Source organism: Myripristis murdjan, chromosome 5 (genome assembly GCF_902150065.1).
Source record: "Myripristis murdjan chromosome 5, fMyrMur1.1, whole genome shotgun sequence".
NCBI classification, from domain to species: Eukaryota; Metazoa; Chordata; class Actinopteri; order Holocentriformes; family Holocentridae; genus Myripristis; species Myripristis murdjan.
The window spans coordinates 14,606,934-14,624,274 of NC_043984.1; the positions used below are offsets into that span (position 1 = coordinate 14,606,934).

Below are 17,341 nucleotides of genomic sequence, written 5' to 3' on the forward strand. Positions count from 1 at the left end.
ATATAAATACTATATATACTAACCCTTAAGACACATACAGTGGAACACAACAAGCAAAAAGAACAAAAACAAAAAAAGCCCCTCAAAATACAGAGTAGTCTATTATCAGCCTAACTAAATTAAAAAGCCATTTCATCACAAAGCAGTCTCTATGGCTATAAACCTTTATCATAAGATTACATGCCCTCAGTTTATAATTTACAGATTAGAGAGTAGTCCATATGACCTTTTAAAATGTGGGATCACATGTTAGTATTACAGTTACATGTTAGTACAGTGCTGGAGTCCTATAGTACTCTATTACCCTCATCTCTGGGTAACAAATAACTGTTCTGTGCCGTCCCATCTCTAGAATGTGACCCAGGTACCTACGGGGCAGGCTGTGAGAAGAAGTGCTCCTGTCTGCCGGGAGTGTCTTGTGATCATGTGACCGGGGAATGCCAACGCAAATGCCCTCCCGGTCGCCGCGGGGAGAACTGTGATCAAGGTAGGTGGCCTCAGAGATCACATGCAGGGAACGTGCATTTCTCATGTCATGAGGCGCGGTGGTCTTCAGTGCTTGTCCTCCCTCATTGAGACTAATCCTCCAGCCATGTGCTGTTCCAGACTGTCCAGAGGGAAGGTTTGGAGAGGGCTGTGCACACCCTTGTAACTGCACCGGCGCCCCATGTGACAAAGTGACGGGACAATGCAAGTGTCCAGCGGGAACGTCAGGAAAGCACTGCGAGAGCTGTGAGTGTGTACATGTACTCATAGCTTGATATTAAATAACTGCACAAATATCTTTTGTGTGATGGTTTGGAATGCATGATGATATCGGATATCCAATAATTGAGAAAATTTAATTATGTTATTGTTCCGATGATGGAATTTCAGCCAATAATTACATCAAATAATGTAGAGCCTTTTCTTAAAATAGCTGCAGTTCCTCTGTGCTCTTTGCCATCACATTCTAGTCATTTCCGGGGGGAAAAAAACAACATTGTCAGAAGTATTCCTTAAAAATATTTTATGAAGAATATCAGTAAAAATGTCCTCTCTTGCATTAACTAGAATTTGTTTACAGAAACTGAAGGCACAGTGGGAAATCAAACTACTTAATCTAAGAATTTAGCCTTTATTATTCACTTCACATTATTGGTAACGTCGGTTATTGTATCAGCCACAACAAACAGATAATTATTGGTTATCAACTTCCATATCAGCATTCCTAATGGTAGTAATGATAACACAGCTGGTTGTAATCTTGCCACAGTGTGTCCAGATGGCTTCTGGGGTCCAGGCTGTAAGGAAACCTGCCCGGCCTGTGAGAATGGCGGTGTGTGTGACAAACACAACGGGTCGTGCAACTGTCCTCCAGGGTTCATGGGCCGACTCTGCCAGAACTGTGAGTATCAGCAGAGTGTTTTTTTTTTTTTTTTGAGGGAAAGTTTCCATAGCAACATGCATTAAATTGTCAACCTCTGAGGTGTGTGTGTGCTAGCACTGTGAGACATTGTTTGAAAAACTGTGGAAGAAATCATACAGTGTTGTAGTTTTGACACAAAATAGAGCAAGAGGTAAGAAGATTCATGAGTTGGTTTTCCTCAGGGTTGTTAATCCCAGTGTTACTCTGTGTATGAATACATTCCTTCAGCAGCCTGAAAACCACTTCAACATATTTTCACTGAGAGATGAACAAATGTTATTCCACTTTAAACAACTGTTGCTTTCAACAAACCCCACTTGATGGCATAGTCACGACTCCAAAACTCTCATGGGAACTTTGCTTCACTTCTGCACATCTGGTGGAGTGAGTTTAGGCAGACAACGCTTCATGTTTAAAATCATTCTTTCCACGTGTAGCATGCCCTACTGGACGTTTTGGACAGGGATGCCAAATGAAGTGTGTGTGTGAGAACAACGCTCGCTGCCACCATGTGACTGGGCGCTGTACCTGCGCCCCTGGATGGACCGGACACAACTGCAGGAAAGGTACAATGCAGTAAAACGGGCATCTTTTAGAACTTCACACCAGGTAAATATCTGATACCAGAAGATGTCCCCGGTCATGTCTGACACTCAGTCTTGATGTTTCCATGGCAGCCTGTGATGCAGGACACTGGGGCGTGGACTGTGCTGAAGTCTGTGACTGTAGGAACGGAGACGGCAGCTGCGATGCTGTGACCGGCCAGTGCAACTGTGAGGCCGGCTACACTGGAACACACTGCCATCAGAGTATGTGGCTTTGTGTCATTTCTAACATTTCTGTTATCTAATCCAGTTTTGTCATTGCTTGATTTTTTTGTTGAGGACTATAATATATAAATGCAGCTATGGATCTCTTTATCACTGTGCACATAGACTGAACTTTAATGTTATTATATCCCTGAAAGGACAAATTGCGGATATTATGGATTTGCCCTCACTGCCACCACTGAACCTCTCTGTGAATACAAGAGGTCAAATACCTTTTACTTGAATCTTTTTCAAATTTGCATTAGTGGAGAAACCCTGCTGATTTGAGAAGGGTCCAGCAGCAGACTGAAGACCTCAAAAACTCAAGGACTGTTCACTTCATGGAGCGCTTCCCTCATTCGCATCCCTCAATCTTAACAACAGCAACATGTTGCCTAACCTTAACCATCTCTAATCTACACCTAAACCTAAAATTAAGCATTTCAAACTGTGAGCCTAACCTTGGAAGGTGAGAGAAGTGGGCTTTCTTTGAGATAGATGTTCCATAAAGCATTGAGGTCTTTGTGTCTGCAGTCACACTGCAGTCACATTTTGGTGACCTCACATTCAGATTTTGAGCATGATAATGAGGAACTGCAACCAAATGAACGCAGCAACAGGACCCTTGTTCTTACCTGATGAACCAAGGTGACGTTTTTGGCACCACACCGCCCATCCCTAATCCTAACACAAACCTTAACCTCTTTTCCAAAGATAGTCTCCTAAGACAACAGAAATATGGCTTTGGTGAGGCAACAGTGAAGCTGCCATGTAGGGTTTCATCAGGATGAACAAGGGTCATCTCGCTGTGGTCCTCTGGTTGAAGGTGGGCCTCCCCTTATGGCTCCCAGACTATTCAGCTCTTTCCAAATTTTGTATGTACATTCATAACCCCTAGAGGAAGAACTCCACTGATTTTGGCAATCCCATGATCTTTTCTCTAGTTCCACCATCAGGCCAGACCTTCAGTTTGACAGTGTATAGTTGACAAACAATAGTTTTTATCCAGATCTTTTTCCAAACGTTTTTCTGTTGGTACATAGGCACAGTGTCTTTGAGGATTCGATTTGTTTTGGGAATATACCCTGCTGTAGTCTAAATTGTGTCTCATCTTATTTCCCAGAATGCACACCAGGTACATTTGGTCTTGGTTGTCGCCATCGGTGTCAGTGTGACAACAGGGCATCGTGTGACCATGTGAGTGGAGCTTGCACCTGTCAGGTGGGATGGACCGGAACCTACTGTGAAAAGCGTGAGAGAAGCTCTTTGATCATATTTCACTGATAACCACAAAAGTCAGAGACACATTCATGACCTATATATATGTACATAGCGATGCTAGTAACAAGTATCCTTTGCATGTTTTGCGTTTCAGCCTGTCCCCAGGGTTTTTATGGGCTGGAATGCCAGGAGAAGTGCTTGTGTCTAAACGGCGGAAGCTGTAACCACGTCAGCGGGGTTTGTTCCTGTCCCGCTGGCTGGATCGGTCCATACTGCAACCTGAGTGAGTGACAGATGCACCACAGATCTTTTACAATTACATGCATAATCTTGCCCTGCCACTGCACTTCAGAGTGTTGTATGACAGCCCATGAAAGAAAGGTGGGGACAGACCTTGTGGAGAGATGGTTCCTATCAGGACTGGGTTTAGTAGACATATCGCTGCACCAAGACCCTCTCTGTAACCCTAACTTACAATAGAACAAAAAACACATTTGGCCTCAAAGTTATTTGGGACAATCCAGCCCAGCAGTGATCACACATGAGAAAGTATTGACTTGATTTTCCCCATGATACAGCCTGTATCATTTACCAGAACGCTGGAATTTCCACTTTTGATCAACAGAGTTCATCAAAAGGTAATGATATTGCTTTTCTCTCTCCTGGCAGCATGCCCAACGGGTTTCTATGGGGAAGGATGTAACCAAACCTGTAATTGCCATAACAATGGCATCTGCCACCCGGCAAGTGGACAGTGTGTGTGCACACCAGGCTGGACTGGACCCAACTGCACAGAAGGTGAGTGAACAGAGAATAAAGCGTGGTGATAAAGGTGATCTAAGCTACACAAGAGCTAAATGGTGACTCATGAGATTATAATAATAGTTTTGTCTGTTTTCTCCCAGAATGCCCTTCAGGTTTTTATGGAGCAGACTGTCGGCAGCGCTGCTTGTGCCAGAATGGAGCTACCTGTAACAAGACCAATGGAAAGTGCACATGTGCCAGCGGGTGGATGGGCACAGCCTGTGAACTGGGTAAGCCCAAAAAGACACAGAGACAGAGATGCAGCGAGTAAGCATCCCATAAACTCTTACATTAACAATCACATTCAGCAGTAGCTAATTAAAAACACTACATTAAGTAATTAATTAATAATTAATCTTATTCAGAATCCTAAGTAAACCGGCAGACCTTTTCTGACTGGAACACCATAATGACGTTGGCTAGACTAGTCTGGACAGGAATGCAGAAGAAAAACATCACCTGAAATGCAAGTAACCTCTTAGAACAGTGGCCTGTGGTTGTTTTACTGTGTTCAGGAAATACATTAGTCTGAATTTAATTTGCTGTCTTAGCTCATTTGTTTTTGCCTAAAGTCGAGTTACTCGCTGGCAGCGAGTGTGTCTGCGTATGCCACAGACAAGTCTGCTGGACCCCACAGTCTGCTCTTTAAATGTCTCAGTCGACCCGGTGAAGACATTCTAGCTCATTCTCCCTCTGCGCTCCACATCACACGCTATCCTCCCTCTGTGCCTGTTACAACCTTTCTCTAGGCGAGCCATGCCAGGCCCAGCCCCCTCTTCATGCTCAGGAAACCTCTAATCCTGCTGCTGGAATGTTCTTTACGCTCTAAACTCTGTGGCTACCGCCTCTGGTTGCCAGCCCCACACTCGGTCCAACTGTAAATTACTGGAAAAAGGCATTGCTGTCCTCAGCAGAAATGTCATAGAGCAAGTTTCCCTGTCGTCTGTGGTTTCATATCATGATGTCTCTGTTTTCTTTCTCTTGTCTTGTTGTGCGTGTGTTTCTCTGATTGCGCATGCTGCTGTATGTTGACACAGAGTGTGGAGTGGACCGATTCGGGGCAGAATGCCAGCACAAGTGTGAGTGTGAGAACGGCGGCCAGTGTGATAGACAGACTGGACAGTGCAGCTGTGGTCCAGGCTGGGTTGGAGAGCGCTGTGAGAAAGGTAGGGCCAGCCTCCACTGTATAACTAAGCAAAATTAATGGGTACACAGAAACTTTTACCTCATGGGAACTGCCGCAGCATGGAAACTGCTGTTGGGATGGCTGTACAATATATTTAACTTCACGACTTTTTTTCAGCGTGTGAGGCAGGCCGGTTTGGTGCAGGCTGTGAGGAGCCATGTCAGTGTGAACACAAGGCTTCATGTCATCACATCACTGGAGACTGCCTGTGTCCACCAGGGTGGAGAGGAAAACTGTGTGACAAAGGTATTGATATGCACTTAAAACAAATGTGTCCATGCTGAAGACAGTTATACTTCAGCGGCCCCTGGTGGAGGAAATTTATTTCAGTACTGGAACAATAATGAAAATTGTACGCAAGTCACTGGCAGGATTTGAGATGGGAAGTATAAAAGATACCTTTTCTGAATAGCTCTTCTCTGTATTGAAACTACACATATTAACAAACAATAAAATGAGATACAGTACATCAAAAACATACATAGGTTTAAGCTCTTTTTTTCTTGAGGGGTGAAGTAGTGAGCTAGTTTCTGACCTGTGAAGGGAGAAAGTTTCAGACAAAATGGAAGCTGTGCAGAAAAAAAAAACCCTGTCACTCCCTGTCTCAAGTGTTTCTTTCTGAGTTATGGCTGTAAACATCAGATACTTTCTTTCTCATCCTCAGCATGTTTGCCTGGTACCTATGGGGAAGGGTGCATGCAGCGCTGCAGCTGCCCTCAGGGCACATCCTGCCACCACGTGTCTGGAGAGTGTGGCTGCCCTCCTGGATTCACAGGAAACGGCTGTGAACAGAGTGAGTATAGCGGGCACAGGATCCTGCCAGTCCTGTTCTTGAATTGAGGACCGCTTAGACTCAATTGATGAAACAACACAGAATAAGCACATAATCTGCTTGTAAGATGGGTTAATGGTAACAACCATGAAGACTCAAACATTAAATTACATGGTTATACCATTCCAATTTTGCAGAAGATGCACTGACATTATAAGATTATTCAAACTGACAAGTTATACTTCATGTTGCCAGTGCATCAAAATGTAGCTAAAATAATCCCTGAAAATCTATGCAAACTGTAAATGTAAATCTCTGTATGTCTTCCAGCATGTCTTCCAGGGACATACGGGCTCAACTGTAACCAGGTCTGCCAGTGCTCAGAGGCCAACCAGCTCTGCCACCCGGTGTCTGGGTCATGTTACTGCGCCCCGGGCTTCCATGGCCCTAAGTGTGACCAAAGTGTGTATAAAAGCTACTACCATACCACTCTGGGACATGTCACACACCATCATCAAAGCCATGGTTTTTCGTTTAAAAAAATTGACTATCTGCTGTGTGTTTGACCTCTTTAGAGTGTGGAGAGGGTCATTACGGGCCCAACTGTGACCGAGAGTGCCAGTGTCAAAACGGTGGGAAGTGCCGCCCCACCACGGGCACGTGTGAATGTCCAGCAGGATTTATAGGAGCACACTGCAATATCAGTGAGTCCTTCTGAAACTCACTGAATAAGTAATGGTGCACTGTTAGTGGCTGCGTGTTGCTGTGTTACTGAAATGGTGGCTCTGTCTTGGCAGCATGTCCAGCCGGGCGTTATGGGCTGGACTGCACTCGGGTGGCGCTGTGCGGAGACGGAGCCCAGAACGACCCGGCCACTGGCAGGTGTGTTTGCAGCCCCGGGCGCAGAGGAGAAGACTGCGGACATGGTGAGCTTTCAAGCTACTGTTAGCACTGCTGGTACACTGTGTTGTTGCTGTGGTGTTGAATATCCACGACAGTTTCTGTTTTATCTCCGCCCTCCTGACCCCTCTGATACTCTACCCCAACCTTAGATCTGTGAGCAGCAGCTCTTCTGTTCAAACCCAAGTCTTAGTCTAAGATTGTTTCTACCTGCTGAACCTCTGTGATGAGAGTTTTCCATTAGTTTTGTGTTGAAATGACACTTGAGGCTTTGATGATGGATTATTCAGCTTGGGGAGTTTTCAAGTCCGTGCAAGTTGTTTTTAATCCTGTACAATGATGAATGGCAGCAGGTGCCTCCTTTTGAAGGTAGAGAAAACACCAGCTGGAATAAAGTAAAGCAGAGGGACAACTGGGAAAAGAGAAAAAAAAAGTATCATCACTTGTATAGAGTGTACATGTTAGAATATTGTTTTTTCTTTTTTGTATTGATTTTATTTAATCATTATTTAAGGCACAAGGCACATTGATAAACTGAAAGCCACTGAAAGCCACTAGGACATATGAATATGTCCTAGTGGTTATAACTTATGCCAAATGGCAAAACTCGAGCTTATGATATTAGATTAGAATAAAATAAGGAAAATAAATTGAATACAGTAAGAAACAACTCGAACAAGCCATGATTCAAAATGTGACCACTGTAAAGGCTCAGATGTAGGCCTAGTGATGCTCAGTAGAAACCTAAAGACCTGATCACAGGTTTGTTAGTTAGTTAACAAGAGCTTGGTCTTATCATTTACCTTTAGCTTGTTTCTGTCTTATGTTTGTCTGCAGTGTGAAGCACTTTGACAACTTTTAGGAAGGTCCTGTTCAAATGCAGTTATTATTCAAAGTTATTATATTCACATTCCATTTTCAGTAACGCAGGATGCTGTGTGTATGTTTGGCTGCAGGGTGTGCTCCAGGCTGGTTTGGCGTCGACTGTGTCCACCGCTGTAACTGCAGTAACGGAGGAGTGTGTGACTCTGTGACCGGCAACTGTACCTGTGGTCTGGGCTGGACGGGTGCACACTGCAACAGAGGTGACACACTTACCTCATTATAAAAGAATCAATACACACCATGATTTACCCTTTTGTTCACATATTTATCTGAATGTTGCATTAAAAATCTAAATCTGAACATGTGGACTGTGGCTAATTGTGTCTCCCTGTTTCTTATCTGTGTGCCAGAGTGTCCTATGGGAACATTTGGTGCCAACTGCCAGCTCAAGTGTGACTGTCGAAATAATGGCACGTGTGACAGGGTGACAGGGACGTGCCAGTGTGGGCCGGGCTATTACGGACATCTGTGTGAACATGGTGAGATTTGCATAGATAAACATATCAAGAGAGATGCACAGAAAAATAAATACAAACATCTGCTCACCCGCATTTTAGACGCCAAAATGCATGAGCCAAGCCAAATATCTTGTGGAGAAAATGTTTTCTCTTGTCTCTAGAGCTGTGTTGATACCAAAATGACTGAGATACTTAAGAAAATAGGATCCATATTCACATCCTTTTGCTTGTTTATTCCTCTACTCAAAGCATAAACAAAATACTGTTAACAAAATTACAAAAATGGCAGCCTTCTGCCCTAAGGTTTCTCCAGATCATATCATAAACATTCATATGATTTCTTTAAAGAGCAGGGCCCTCAGAGCAAGGTGAAGAATAAACAAATTAAAAGAGTGCCAATCCTGGTTTTGTCAGATACTCAAAAAAATCCAGTAACAAAAATACAATCATTTCCTTTGTACTGGAGTCAAATGTACATCTGCCAAGAATATAGCTCTTCTGTGGTTATGAATGCTCAAAAGTAAGAAAAGACAATTGCAAAATCAGAGCTCAGCTTATCTTTTCATTGATGCTTTCAGTTTTGAGGTGTCTGACACGTTAAACTATAGCGCCACACCCTTTGAGAACTCAGTAAAACATGAAGGTTTATGTTTAACATGAATCCACTCGGTCAGCCTGCCCCCCCGGTCTCCATGGCCCGCTGTGCCAGCTGCAGTGTGACTGTATGAACGGAGCCTCCTGTCATCCTGCATCAGGCCAGTGCGTCTGTCCTCCAGGATACCACGGAGCCCGCTGTCACAGAGGTTAGTCAAGACTCTCAACGTCACTACTGTTACAGGGATGGGCAGTATCCACAATGTCGTATCACAATACTGACTTGTCGAAATATTGCAATATCTGATGTTATCACAATATTCCAATCCTACATTTTTTAAAATCCATTTTAAAGTTTGAAATTCCTCTTCTATATAGATTTTATAGATTTTTAATGTACATGAACTCAATCAAAATGACTTATTATGACATTTCTGTTATCCGGTGCATCTGTTCACGTCATATAGGAAAACTGCTGCTAGCTGCACTGCCAACAATGTAATTTTTTTTCTTTCTTTAGCAAATAGAAGTTAAATGAGTCTGAAAGAAATGACAGTTATCCCAGTATTACAGGATATTTTAAGAATTTCACCCACTGATCCAAACATTAAATTGAAACACAATAGGTAGGCTCAGTAATAAAAAGTAGTCATGCGATTCTGCTTTGGTCTGGCTATGGTGTTACAACTTCAGGTGGTAGTCTTGGGGGGTATTGATATTGTAGAAAATATTGTATGTGGCGTATACAGAATGTAGCTGATAACTCCTTTCAATTATTAATTTATTTGTTGTTACCTGGAACCAACTTGCCCTTTACCCCCATCTGATGTTTTTATTGTCTCTGACCTCTCGTTGTCCCTGCTTTGGCCTCTCAGAGTGTGAACAGGGCACGTACGGCCTGGGCTGTGCCAAGGTGTGTGACTGTGAGGAGGGAACTCCATGCGATCCTGTGACGGGACGATGCCTCTGCACCTCTGGGAAGACTGGAGCCAGATGCGACATTGGTAAGGCTCGGAAAAGATTGAATCATCTGTCCTCTGATAGGTACAGCTTGCCATTTTGAATGGTGTATCTGTCACTATCTACTAAAACGTGTCCGTGTTTCTTTGTGCGTGGCGTCAGACTGCAAAGCTAACCGCTTCGGGCCAGACTGCACAGAGACCTGCCAGTGTGAGAACGGGGCGCACTGTGACCACCGGAACGGCCGCTGTACCTGCCTCAACAGCTGGATCGGACTAACATGTCAGGAAGGTAATGACCTCAGCCAAACCATTGACAGCTGAGAGAAAGAAAAGAGTGCAGTACACCTTTTGGACATAGGGGGCAGTGCTGAACACTTACTAAACAGAGAAGAGTACATGGCGGTCAATGAGGCTAAATGCTATAAAATGATCTCTGCTCTTGATTCCAAATATTTACCAGAAACTGGTCTATAACCGTTATTGTTACACAGCCTGATATTTATAATGACTAATTTATAATAAGATAATTATAATCTGACATCAAACTGATGCTTGTAAAATGACGGCAATTTCATGAGATTTCCAGAAGCATTGAGGCTGTGTTCTGGTGACTTGTGGCATAACCAGAGGGGAAAAAGATTTTTTTTCCTTAATGGTTCTGGATATTAGTCACTGAAGCACAAGGGGTGGAACAATAAATTTATAATGCAATATATTGCGATACTTCCCCTTGTGAGACATTATTGATACACTTGTGTGAAATATGGATACTGAAGTTTTCAACTTAATGCACAGATTCACATTTCAGTCAGGAGGTCTGTCATGTACAGTGTGCAGATTAAAACACTGAAAACACACAAATGATTCCTGCTCACTGAAAAACTATTTAGCCTTTTCCAGGGTATTTTTTCCTCTTGCATTAAAGATATTGCGATGTATCATAGCTGATTATCTTACAATATATCGCAAATCACAGAATTGCCTGTATCATGATGCCATCATTATTGTGGTAGTATCTCATCATCCTAAGCACATGGAAATTTTTGTCTTCTTAACTGTGTGGAGTCACATTTTTACCAATTGACAGCACAAAATAATATCTATCTCTCTATATCTATATATGATAATTTTTGCCCAGTTTTAGTAGTCTGCTTTGCCCCCTGACAGTGGCATCAGATATTCTTGTAGGTGGAATATTTCCCTATATAGACAATCTCTGGTACTGACTAACCTATGTGACCTTACTGCAGTAACATTTACAGCACCTCATCATCATATCCAAAGTGATGGATTGTGACAAGCCAGGCTCTCACAAAGGCAGGCTGTTGAGTTGAACTGGAAGTGACATTTTCGCTGACTTGAAGAATAAGAATGAACAACTTGTTTTAGTGCTGACAGCGTTCAGTCACAGGAGCAGTCGGGGCTAGAAGTGTTGAGGCTGCACTTACAGTATGCTTGGTATTGTCTTACTGCATCTGAATGAGGTGTACAGTATCTGCTGACCTGGTCTGACTGCTTTTTGTGTGCGTTTCCTCAGGAGGGCCCCCGCGCCTCACCTACAGGAGCAGCAGAGGAGACTCACATCAGGACAATGCATTATAGCACCTCCACCGAGTTGGACGACTCCAACAAACTGGGACAGATTGTGTTAACGTTTACTGAAGTGACTCCAGTGAATACGAGCAGAGACATTCCTCTACCTTGGGACGGGGTGTTGGGGCCGCTGTGGGTGGCTGAAGACCTTCATGGAGACGGACTCTCTGATGAGAACTGCAGTTCCATGATTGAACCCAAGTTGGACAATGCTTTGCGCGTGCTCAAGTGTCCTTTGAACTGTGTGTGGTCGGCCATTTAACTCCCTCTTGGCCTCAGTCCGGCCCGGCGCTGGTGCATGGCGCTGCGCTTCCTACTGGTCAAGGATCTACTTCACTCAGCCTTAACTGAAACTAAAGCTTAGAGTCTTCAGGATAAGAATGGTTCCTCCAACAGCTACAACTCAACTACATCAAGTGCCATTTCAGAGATCCATTCAACATTTTTGTTTATTGTACTTTATGTATTTTGTGTTTAATATCCTCTCTGTCATCCATGAAATGCCTTTTACAGGTTATGTAAAATAAGCAACTTACTGGTGTTGCTGGATATAATTCCATGCCGTCTCAAGCAGGAGCAGTTAATTCAGCCATATCTCATTACTTGCATCATTTGGCAGCGCTATGAAGTCATTTTTGCATTTTATACAATATGAAGTAATGTCCTGAAACTAGTGGTGCTCTGCTCCTTTACTGTATCGCACAGCAAAGGCTGTGATGGCCTTTACACGATGTACAGTACAATATCATACAGCAAAGCACGTTACTGTTTACTTAATGTGCTTTAACGGACAGTGGGGACCATTACAGTTGAATATCAGTGCCTCATGACTGCACGATTATCAATCCGCAGTGCAGAAGCCTCTTCCAGCACAAGGTGTCTTGATGTTTGTTTTTCATTTGTTTTGTGTGTATAAATTGCTTCCTCATATTTATATGTCACACAGTTGTATACAGTTGAATATATACTTTTTTTTTGTCCACAAGAGGTTTTGCAGCTCTGCCAAACAGTGATATCATTCAGCAGCCCCTGAATGAGGTATTTAACACGTGAATGATGCCAATAAAGACAGACACATAAAAGGTGTTATTTACCATTCTTATTATTTTTTTCATTGTCATTTCATTTTCATTTAAGATCGAAGCTGTACATCCTGTCTAAATTCAGATTCAAGCACAGTGCAGTTAGCAATGCCTGCAAATGAAGATTTAAAAAAGAAAAGAGAAAAGGCAGAGGTGATCACAACCAGAAATATATACAAAGGTCGATCTATGTACAGAACAGGAGTTAATCAGACTCTCACTATAGGGCATTTTTTTCACAGAGTGAATTTAGTCCACCATTGTGTTCGATTCAGAGCATTCCTCACAATGCATACACAACACAAAGAAATTGCTTCTTTTGTCAGTCTTAACATTGATACAATATTAACAAAAGGAAAATGCAGCATGGTGAAAAAAATAAAACCTTTTTTTTTCCCTTTCTCTCTACAACAGTAAAGGCTCAAACATAAAAATATATTCTCTGTATAACCTAGGACCTTCTGTGAAATAAGCTAGATCTATATGTGGGTCTTTTTTCATTTCTGGTCATTCATATCACTTTAAAGCAGTAATTTCACTGAAACTAGGACTTCTGAAAACACAAATTCCCCCAAAACATTCCTCCTAGGCAGGTGAGAGCACCAGATAACTCGACTTCAGCCTTTCCATGAAGCTCTTGAGCGTTAACACTTATTTCTACAATGTGCGTAAACCTTTTACAGCACTACCCGGGGGATGAGTTTCACACCGCTGGATCTCTTTTAGGCAGGTCAGCGCTGAGCCCTGTGCACCAGGGTGTGAAATACAATTGATGGTTTGACAAAATGCACAAAAATACCATTAAAGTGTCAAAAGATTTAGCTCCCGGCTCTTTTTGGAGTTCTTAGATGTTTCTAAAACAAACAAACAAACAAACAAAAAAAGTACTTCATTCCCACCTCCATTTCCTGTTGATAAAATTATTAAGACACAGGAACTCTTCACAGACTAATGAACTAAATGCTCTGTGAATTTTTTTTTCTTTTAAAATCTGAGAAAACACTGGCGTATGCCACTTTAATTCACTCAGACGTACAAGACACAGCAAATAAAATCTACACGGGAATCAAATAATGCAACAGGCTAAAGCAAGGGATCGTTTTATTTGTCCCCCCCTCCCTCCCCCTTCCATACACCCACCCATGCGCACACACACAGGATCTACACCGATGACACAAATGACTTCTTTGCTGTTATTAAAAATCACCAAGAAAGTTTTGACCAGCAGGAGTAACAAAGCACACTGTATTCCTCAGTCACACAAATCCCACACAGTGACGTTCATTTTTGATTCTCTAGCAATCCCCTCCACTTTGACTGAGAAGCCTTCGCGTCTTGCTCATGTCGTCTCCGTTTGCACCGACTCCACAGTTTTGTTAACCTCGATTTGTTTAGCTAAGAACGAATAGTGCATCAGCTGTTAGTAAAGCCTCCTTATCTACATGTGTTAGTAACTTGAGTAGCATCACCTTGCTTGTCCCATAGGCAGGTTGGGTGAAGAGGGTCCATGCTTTTGAAAGATGTACTGCATGCTATCCACTTGTGCTTTAATCACAGTAAGAGAGCACCCAAAAATAGAAAGAATGAATATTGATATAGGTCAGCATCAAATTTTCTTCAGTATGCAGCAATACTTTTTGAGATCTACCACCTGAAACGAACCTTACCGAACCTAAAGCATACAGCTGTACTACGCATACTGTATATGAAGGACGTACTTGTTAAGCGTTTATAACAGCATGGTCAAGTGAAGATATATATGGAATAAAGTCCATACTATAACTAGATAACAAGCTGGATAGCACATGCGTCAGGATGATCCATATATCCTTGCAGGAAGTGAGAGTGACACACTTGAATGTGTTGTCAAAGAGATATGCGGATTATCTTTGGCTCAAGCCACGTGAAATGTCACTGGGCGGACACAAGTCCTCCCCAGTGTCCACACATTAAAATAAAGACATACAAGTAAATACAACCTCCGGTCCATGTGTGCACCAACACATGCCCAGTTAGCTTCTACACCTAAAACCACCTGCTTCGTTCCCTGAGCTACTGACACTGACCTCCTCACTGAGCGCACAACCCCACTTTGCTCCCACTGGGTAGGAGCAAACGTCCAAATGTACCGAACCACCTCAGCCAGTCGGTGTTCCCATTATATGCCAGGGATCTGAGGCCGGTCGGCCCGGGGCAGCCACCGTGCCGCTGTCTTACACCAAAAGCCCACGGCGCACTCAGTCTGTTGCAACTGTAAATAAGGCAAAATACTTGAACGCAATTTGATCAAGGAGAACTCTTCCATGAGATGTTGACCCTGCACCGAGAAGGACCAGTCATCGCGCAACACCTCAGAGAGAAGAGGCTGGGTAGCACAGTGAGGTTGAACCCTACATCTTGATTTAAACATGTAGCTCCTACTACTAAGGATGAAAAAGTAACAAATCCCTCCGATGGCAAGGGGAAGTGCCCTGACACGCTGGCCTACACTCGTGGCTCTGGATGCTTCACCAAAAACATTTGAAGACAGGAGGCAAGCCTCTCCAGCAGAGGGCAGGCATTCACCCTTCTGTTGTTGCTGTCAAACTGCAGCACCCAGAGGTGGGGGGGTGGGGGTGGGGGATTGGGGTTGGGGGTATTGGGAGGGGGGGTTCAGGCTGAGGCAGTAGGAGTGACATAGCATCAGGCTGGAGCGAGGATAGAGAGGGGGGAGCGTGAAGATGAGGGGAGACGGTGTGCCTCAAAGAGAAGCGGGACAGGGAACAGGATTATAGAGAGCGGATCTGGCCTTGGGGAGGCGATGAAAATCTATAGTGCAATGACTGTGTGATAAGATTATAGTAATACCCATCCTCTCACCTCCTTAAAAAAAAAAAAAAAAAAAACAACTCCAACCGCTATACTGACAATACTAAAGTGCTGATTGTTTAAGCCCACAAGAAGGCTCGTACACTGATAATGTAGACGACACAAACAAACAGCTGATTCCAGAGAGACCTTGACAGAATTGTACAGTACACAGGTGTTTGTAAACAGAACTTCCAAACAACAAATGCATGGCTATGGTACATGTGCAACAGAGTAGTTCTTCTATATTCATACAGTATAAACTTAATCTTTCCTTTTTGTATGCATTCAGTTTTTTTAGAAATTAAAAAAAAAGCCCAAAAAAAAAGAAATAGTATCTGGCTGCCAAGCAAGCATGTGCTTTATTTATTAATTCATTTATTTTTTTTAAAGTTATTTTTCTTCAGTTTTAAAATACGTTCAGCAGAATTGAATGTATAACTGATTTAACTATGAGCGCATATCCCTAACCTCTCTTTTACTTTAGTCTTTCCTCTCAATCCCTTCCTTTCCTTGTGGAGGTGACTATTTTTTCCCCCTTTTCTTATCTTATCCCTGTAACTCTAAATGAGGTGCCCTGGGTGGCCGAGGTGAGGCCAGACTCATGCGCCAGGGTCTCACTCAGTAAAAGCTCAAGCAAACAGAGGATCGGGCAAAGGTGGGGCGCTGCGGCTGCAGCCCAGGTGCAGCCCTCCCGGGCGGGGCTGTACCACATGTTAGGAGCGGTAGTCCTTTTTACTGTACGGCTTGTTCCCCAGGATGCTGTCCACCTCATGTGTGATGGAGGACGACAACTTTGGAAGAACCTGTGGCATGAAAGAGATCAAAGTACAAAGTCTATAAATATATTCTCTGCACTTTGCTGAATAGGACTGCCTTTATTATCCTCATTATTCTGCTATCTTACGGTTAGTGGCTTTGGTTTTCTGTGATTCTAGGATCAAGAAAAACAAATCTACAAAAAGAAAAAAGCCTGCAGTGGTCGATTGCTGCTTTTAGATGATTTAGATGTTTTTATTCAGTGTGACTTCCATCACAACTTCACTTTGCAGTGCTTTTCAATGCCAATAATCAGGAAAATCAGGGAAATGTATACTGTGTCAAAGAGGACACTTTTATAGCTGATGAAAAGGTTTTTTTTTTTAAATTTTTGGGGGGGGTAACAATCCCATGTAAACACACAGTGCATATTTAAGAGTGATTCATTTGGGTGGCATTATAGCACATTTTAGGGCTGGAGGGAGTAAAATGCAAATAATGGTCCTGAGTGGCTGCATCATTTAAAAGAGACCGGAAACTGTTTCTTTAGCGTTCCGAGAAGAATGAAAAAAAGAGAGGGAGGGGGGACTCCGTGACATTAAAATGTTTATAACAGCACTCCCAGTATGAAGAATAATGAAGAGCCCTCTGGAAACGTGATCATTGCATTCCAGAAATGAAATATCAAATGAGCTGTGGGAGAGAAGACATACATATGATGCACACATTACACACAGTATGCACTTAAATTAACACACGCATGAGCATACACTATATATCTATATCTATATCTATCTATCTATATATCTATCTATATAGATATATAGATAGATATATATGAACACATGAACACACACACACAAGAGACAATCAGCCAAGAAGCAATGCTATCCACCTCAGGCCAGACATAATGTAAGGAGGGAACATAAACCCCCACTGGTTTGAAAATCCCATTAAATGAGTACATCTTATCAGGAGGGGAAGCAGTGGCCCTGAGCAAGCCTCCAGTCCCACTGGAGACTGATACTCCACTGACCTTATTAACTCGTACTATAAGGCAG

The 17,341-nt window shown here is 42.9% G+C and overlaps 2 protein-coding genes across 6 annotated transcripts in view; one reads left to right on the forward strand and one right to left on the reverse strand.

The window, feature by feature from the left end:
- megf6b (multiple EGF-like-domains 6b) overlaps positions 1-11,739 on the forward strand; it is a 57,506-nt gene extending 45,767 nt beyond the window's left edge. Inside the window, exons 18-38 of the mRNA XM_030051386.1 lie at positions 353-487; positions 607-732; positions 1,256-1,387; positions 1,846-1,974; positions 2,086-2,217; positions 3,341-3,469; positions 3,593-3,721; positions 4,108-4,236; positions 4,344-4,472; positions 5,280-5,408; positions 5,546-5,674; positions 6,093-6,221; positions 6,531-6,662; positions 6,776-6,904; positions 6,998-7,126; positions 8,057-8,185; positions 8,336-8,464; positions 9,118-9,246; positions 9,913-10,041; positions 10,160-10,288; positions 11,537-11,739. Coding sequence (XP_029907246.1) covers positions 353-487; positions 607-732; positions 1,256-1,387; positions 1,846-1,974; positions 2,086-2,217; positions 3,341-3,469; positions 3,593-3,721; positions 4,108-4,236; positions 4,344-4,472; positions 5,280-5,408; positions 5,546-5,674; positions 6,093-6,221; positions 6,531-6,662; positions 6,776-6,904; positions 6,998-7,126; positions 8,057-8,185; positions 8,336-8,464; positions 9,118-9,246; positions 9,913-10,041; positions 10,160-10,288; positions 11,537-11,601 — 2,657 coding nt within the window. The 3' untranslated portion in view covers positions 11,602-11,739. The remainder of the gene's footprint in view (positions 1-352; positions 488-606; positions 733-1,255; positions 1,388-1,845; positions 1,975-2,085; positions 2,218-3,340; positions 3,470-3,592; positions 3,722-4,107; positions 4,237-4,343; positions 4,473-5,279; positions 5,409-5,545; positions 5,675-6,092; positions 6,222-6,530; positions 6,663-6,775; positions 6,905-6,997; positions 7,127-8,056; positions 8,186-8,335; positions 8,465-9,117; positions 9,247-9,912; positions 10,042-10,159; positions 10,289-11,536) is intronic.
- A 937-nt stretch (positions 11,740-12,676) lies between these two features.
- Positions 12,677-17,341, reverse strand: part of kcnab2a (potassium voltage-gated channel subfamily A regulatory beta subunit 2a) — a 104,985-nt gene continuing 100,320 nt past the window's right edge. For all 5 annotated transcript variants that reach the window (XM_030051390.1, XM_030051391.1, XM_030051392.1 and 2 more), the window contains one exon: positions 12,677-16,327. In XM_030051390.1, coding sequence (XP_029907250.1) covers positions 16,238-16,327 — 90 coding nt within the window. In that variant the 3' untranslated portion in view covers positions 12,677-16,237. The remainder of the gene's footprint in view (positions 16,328-17,341) is intronic.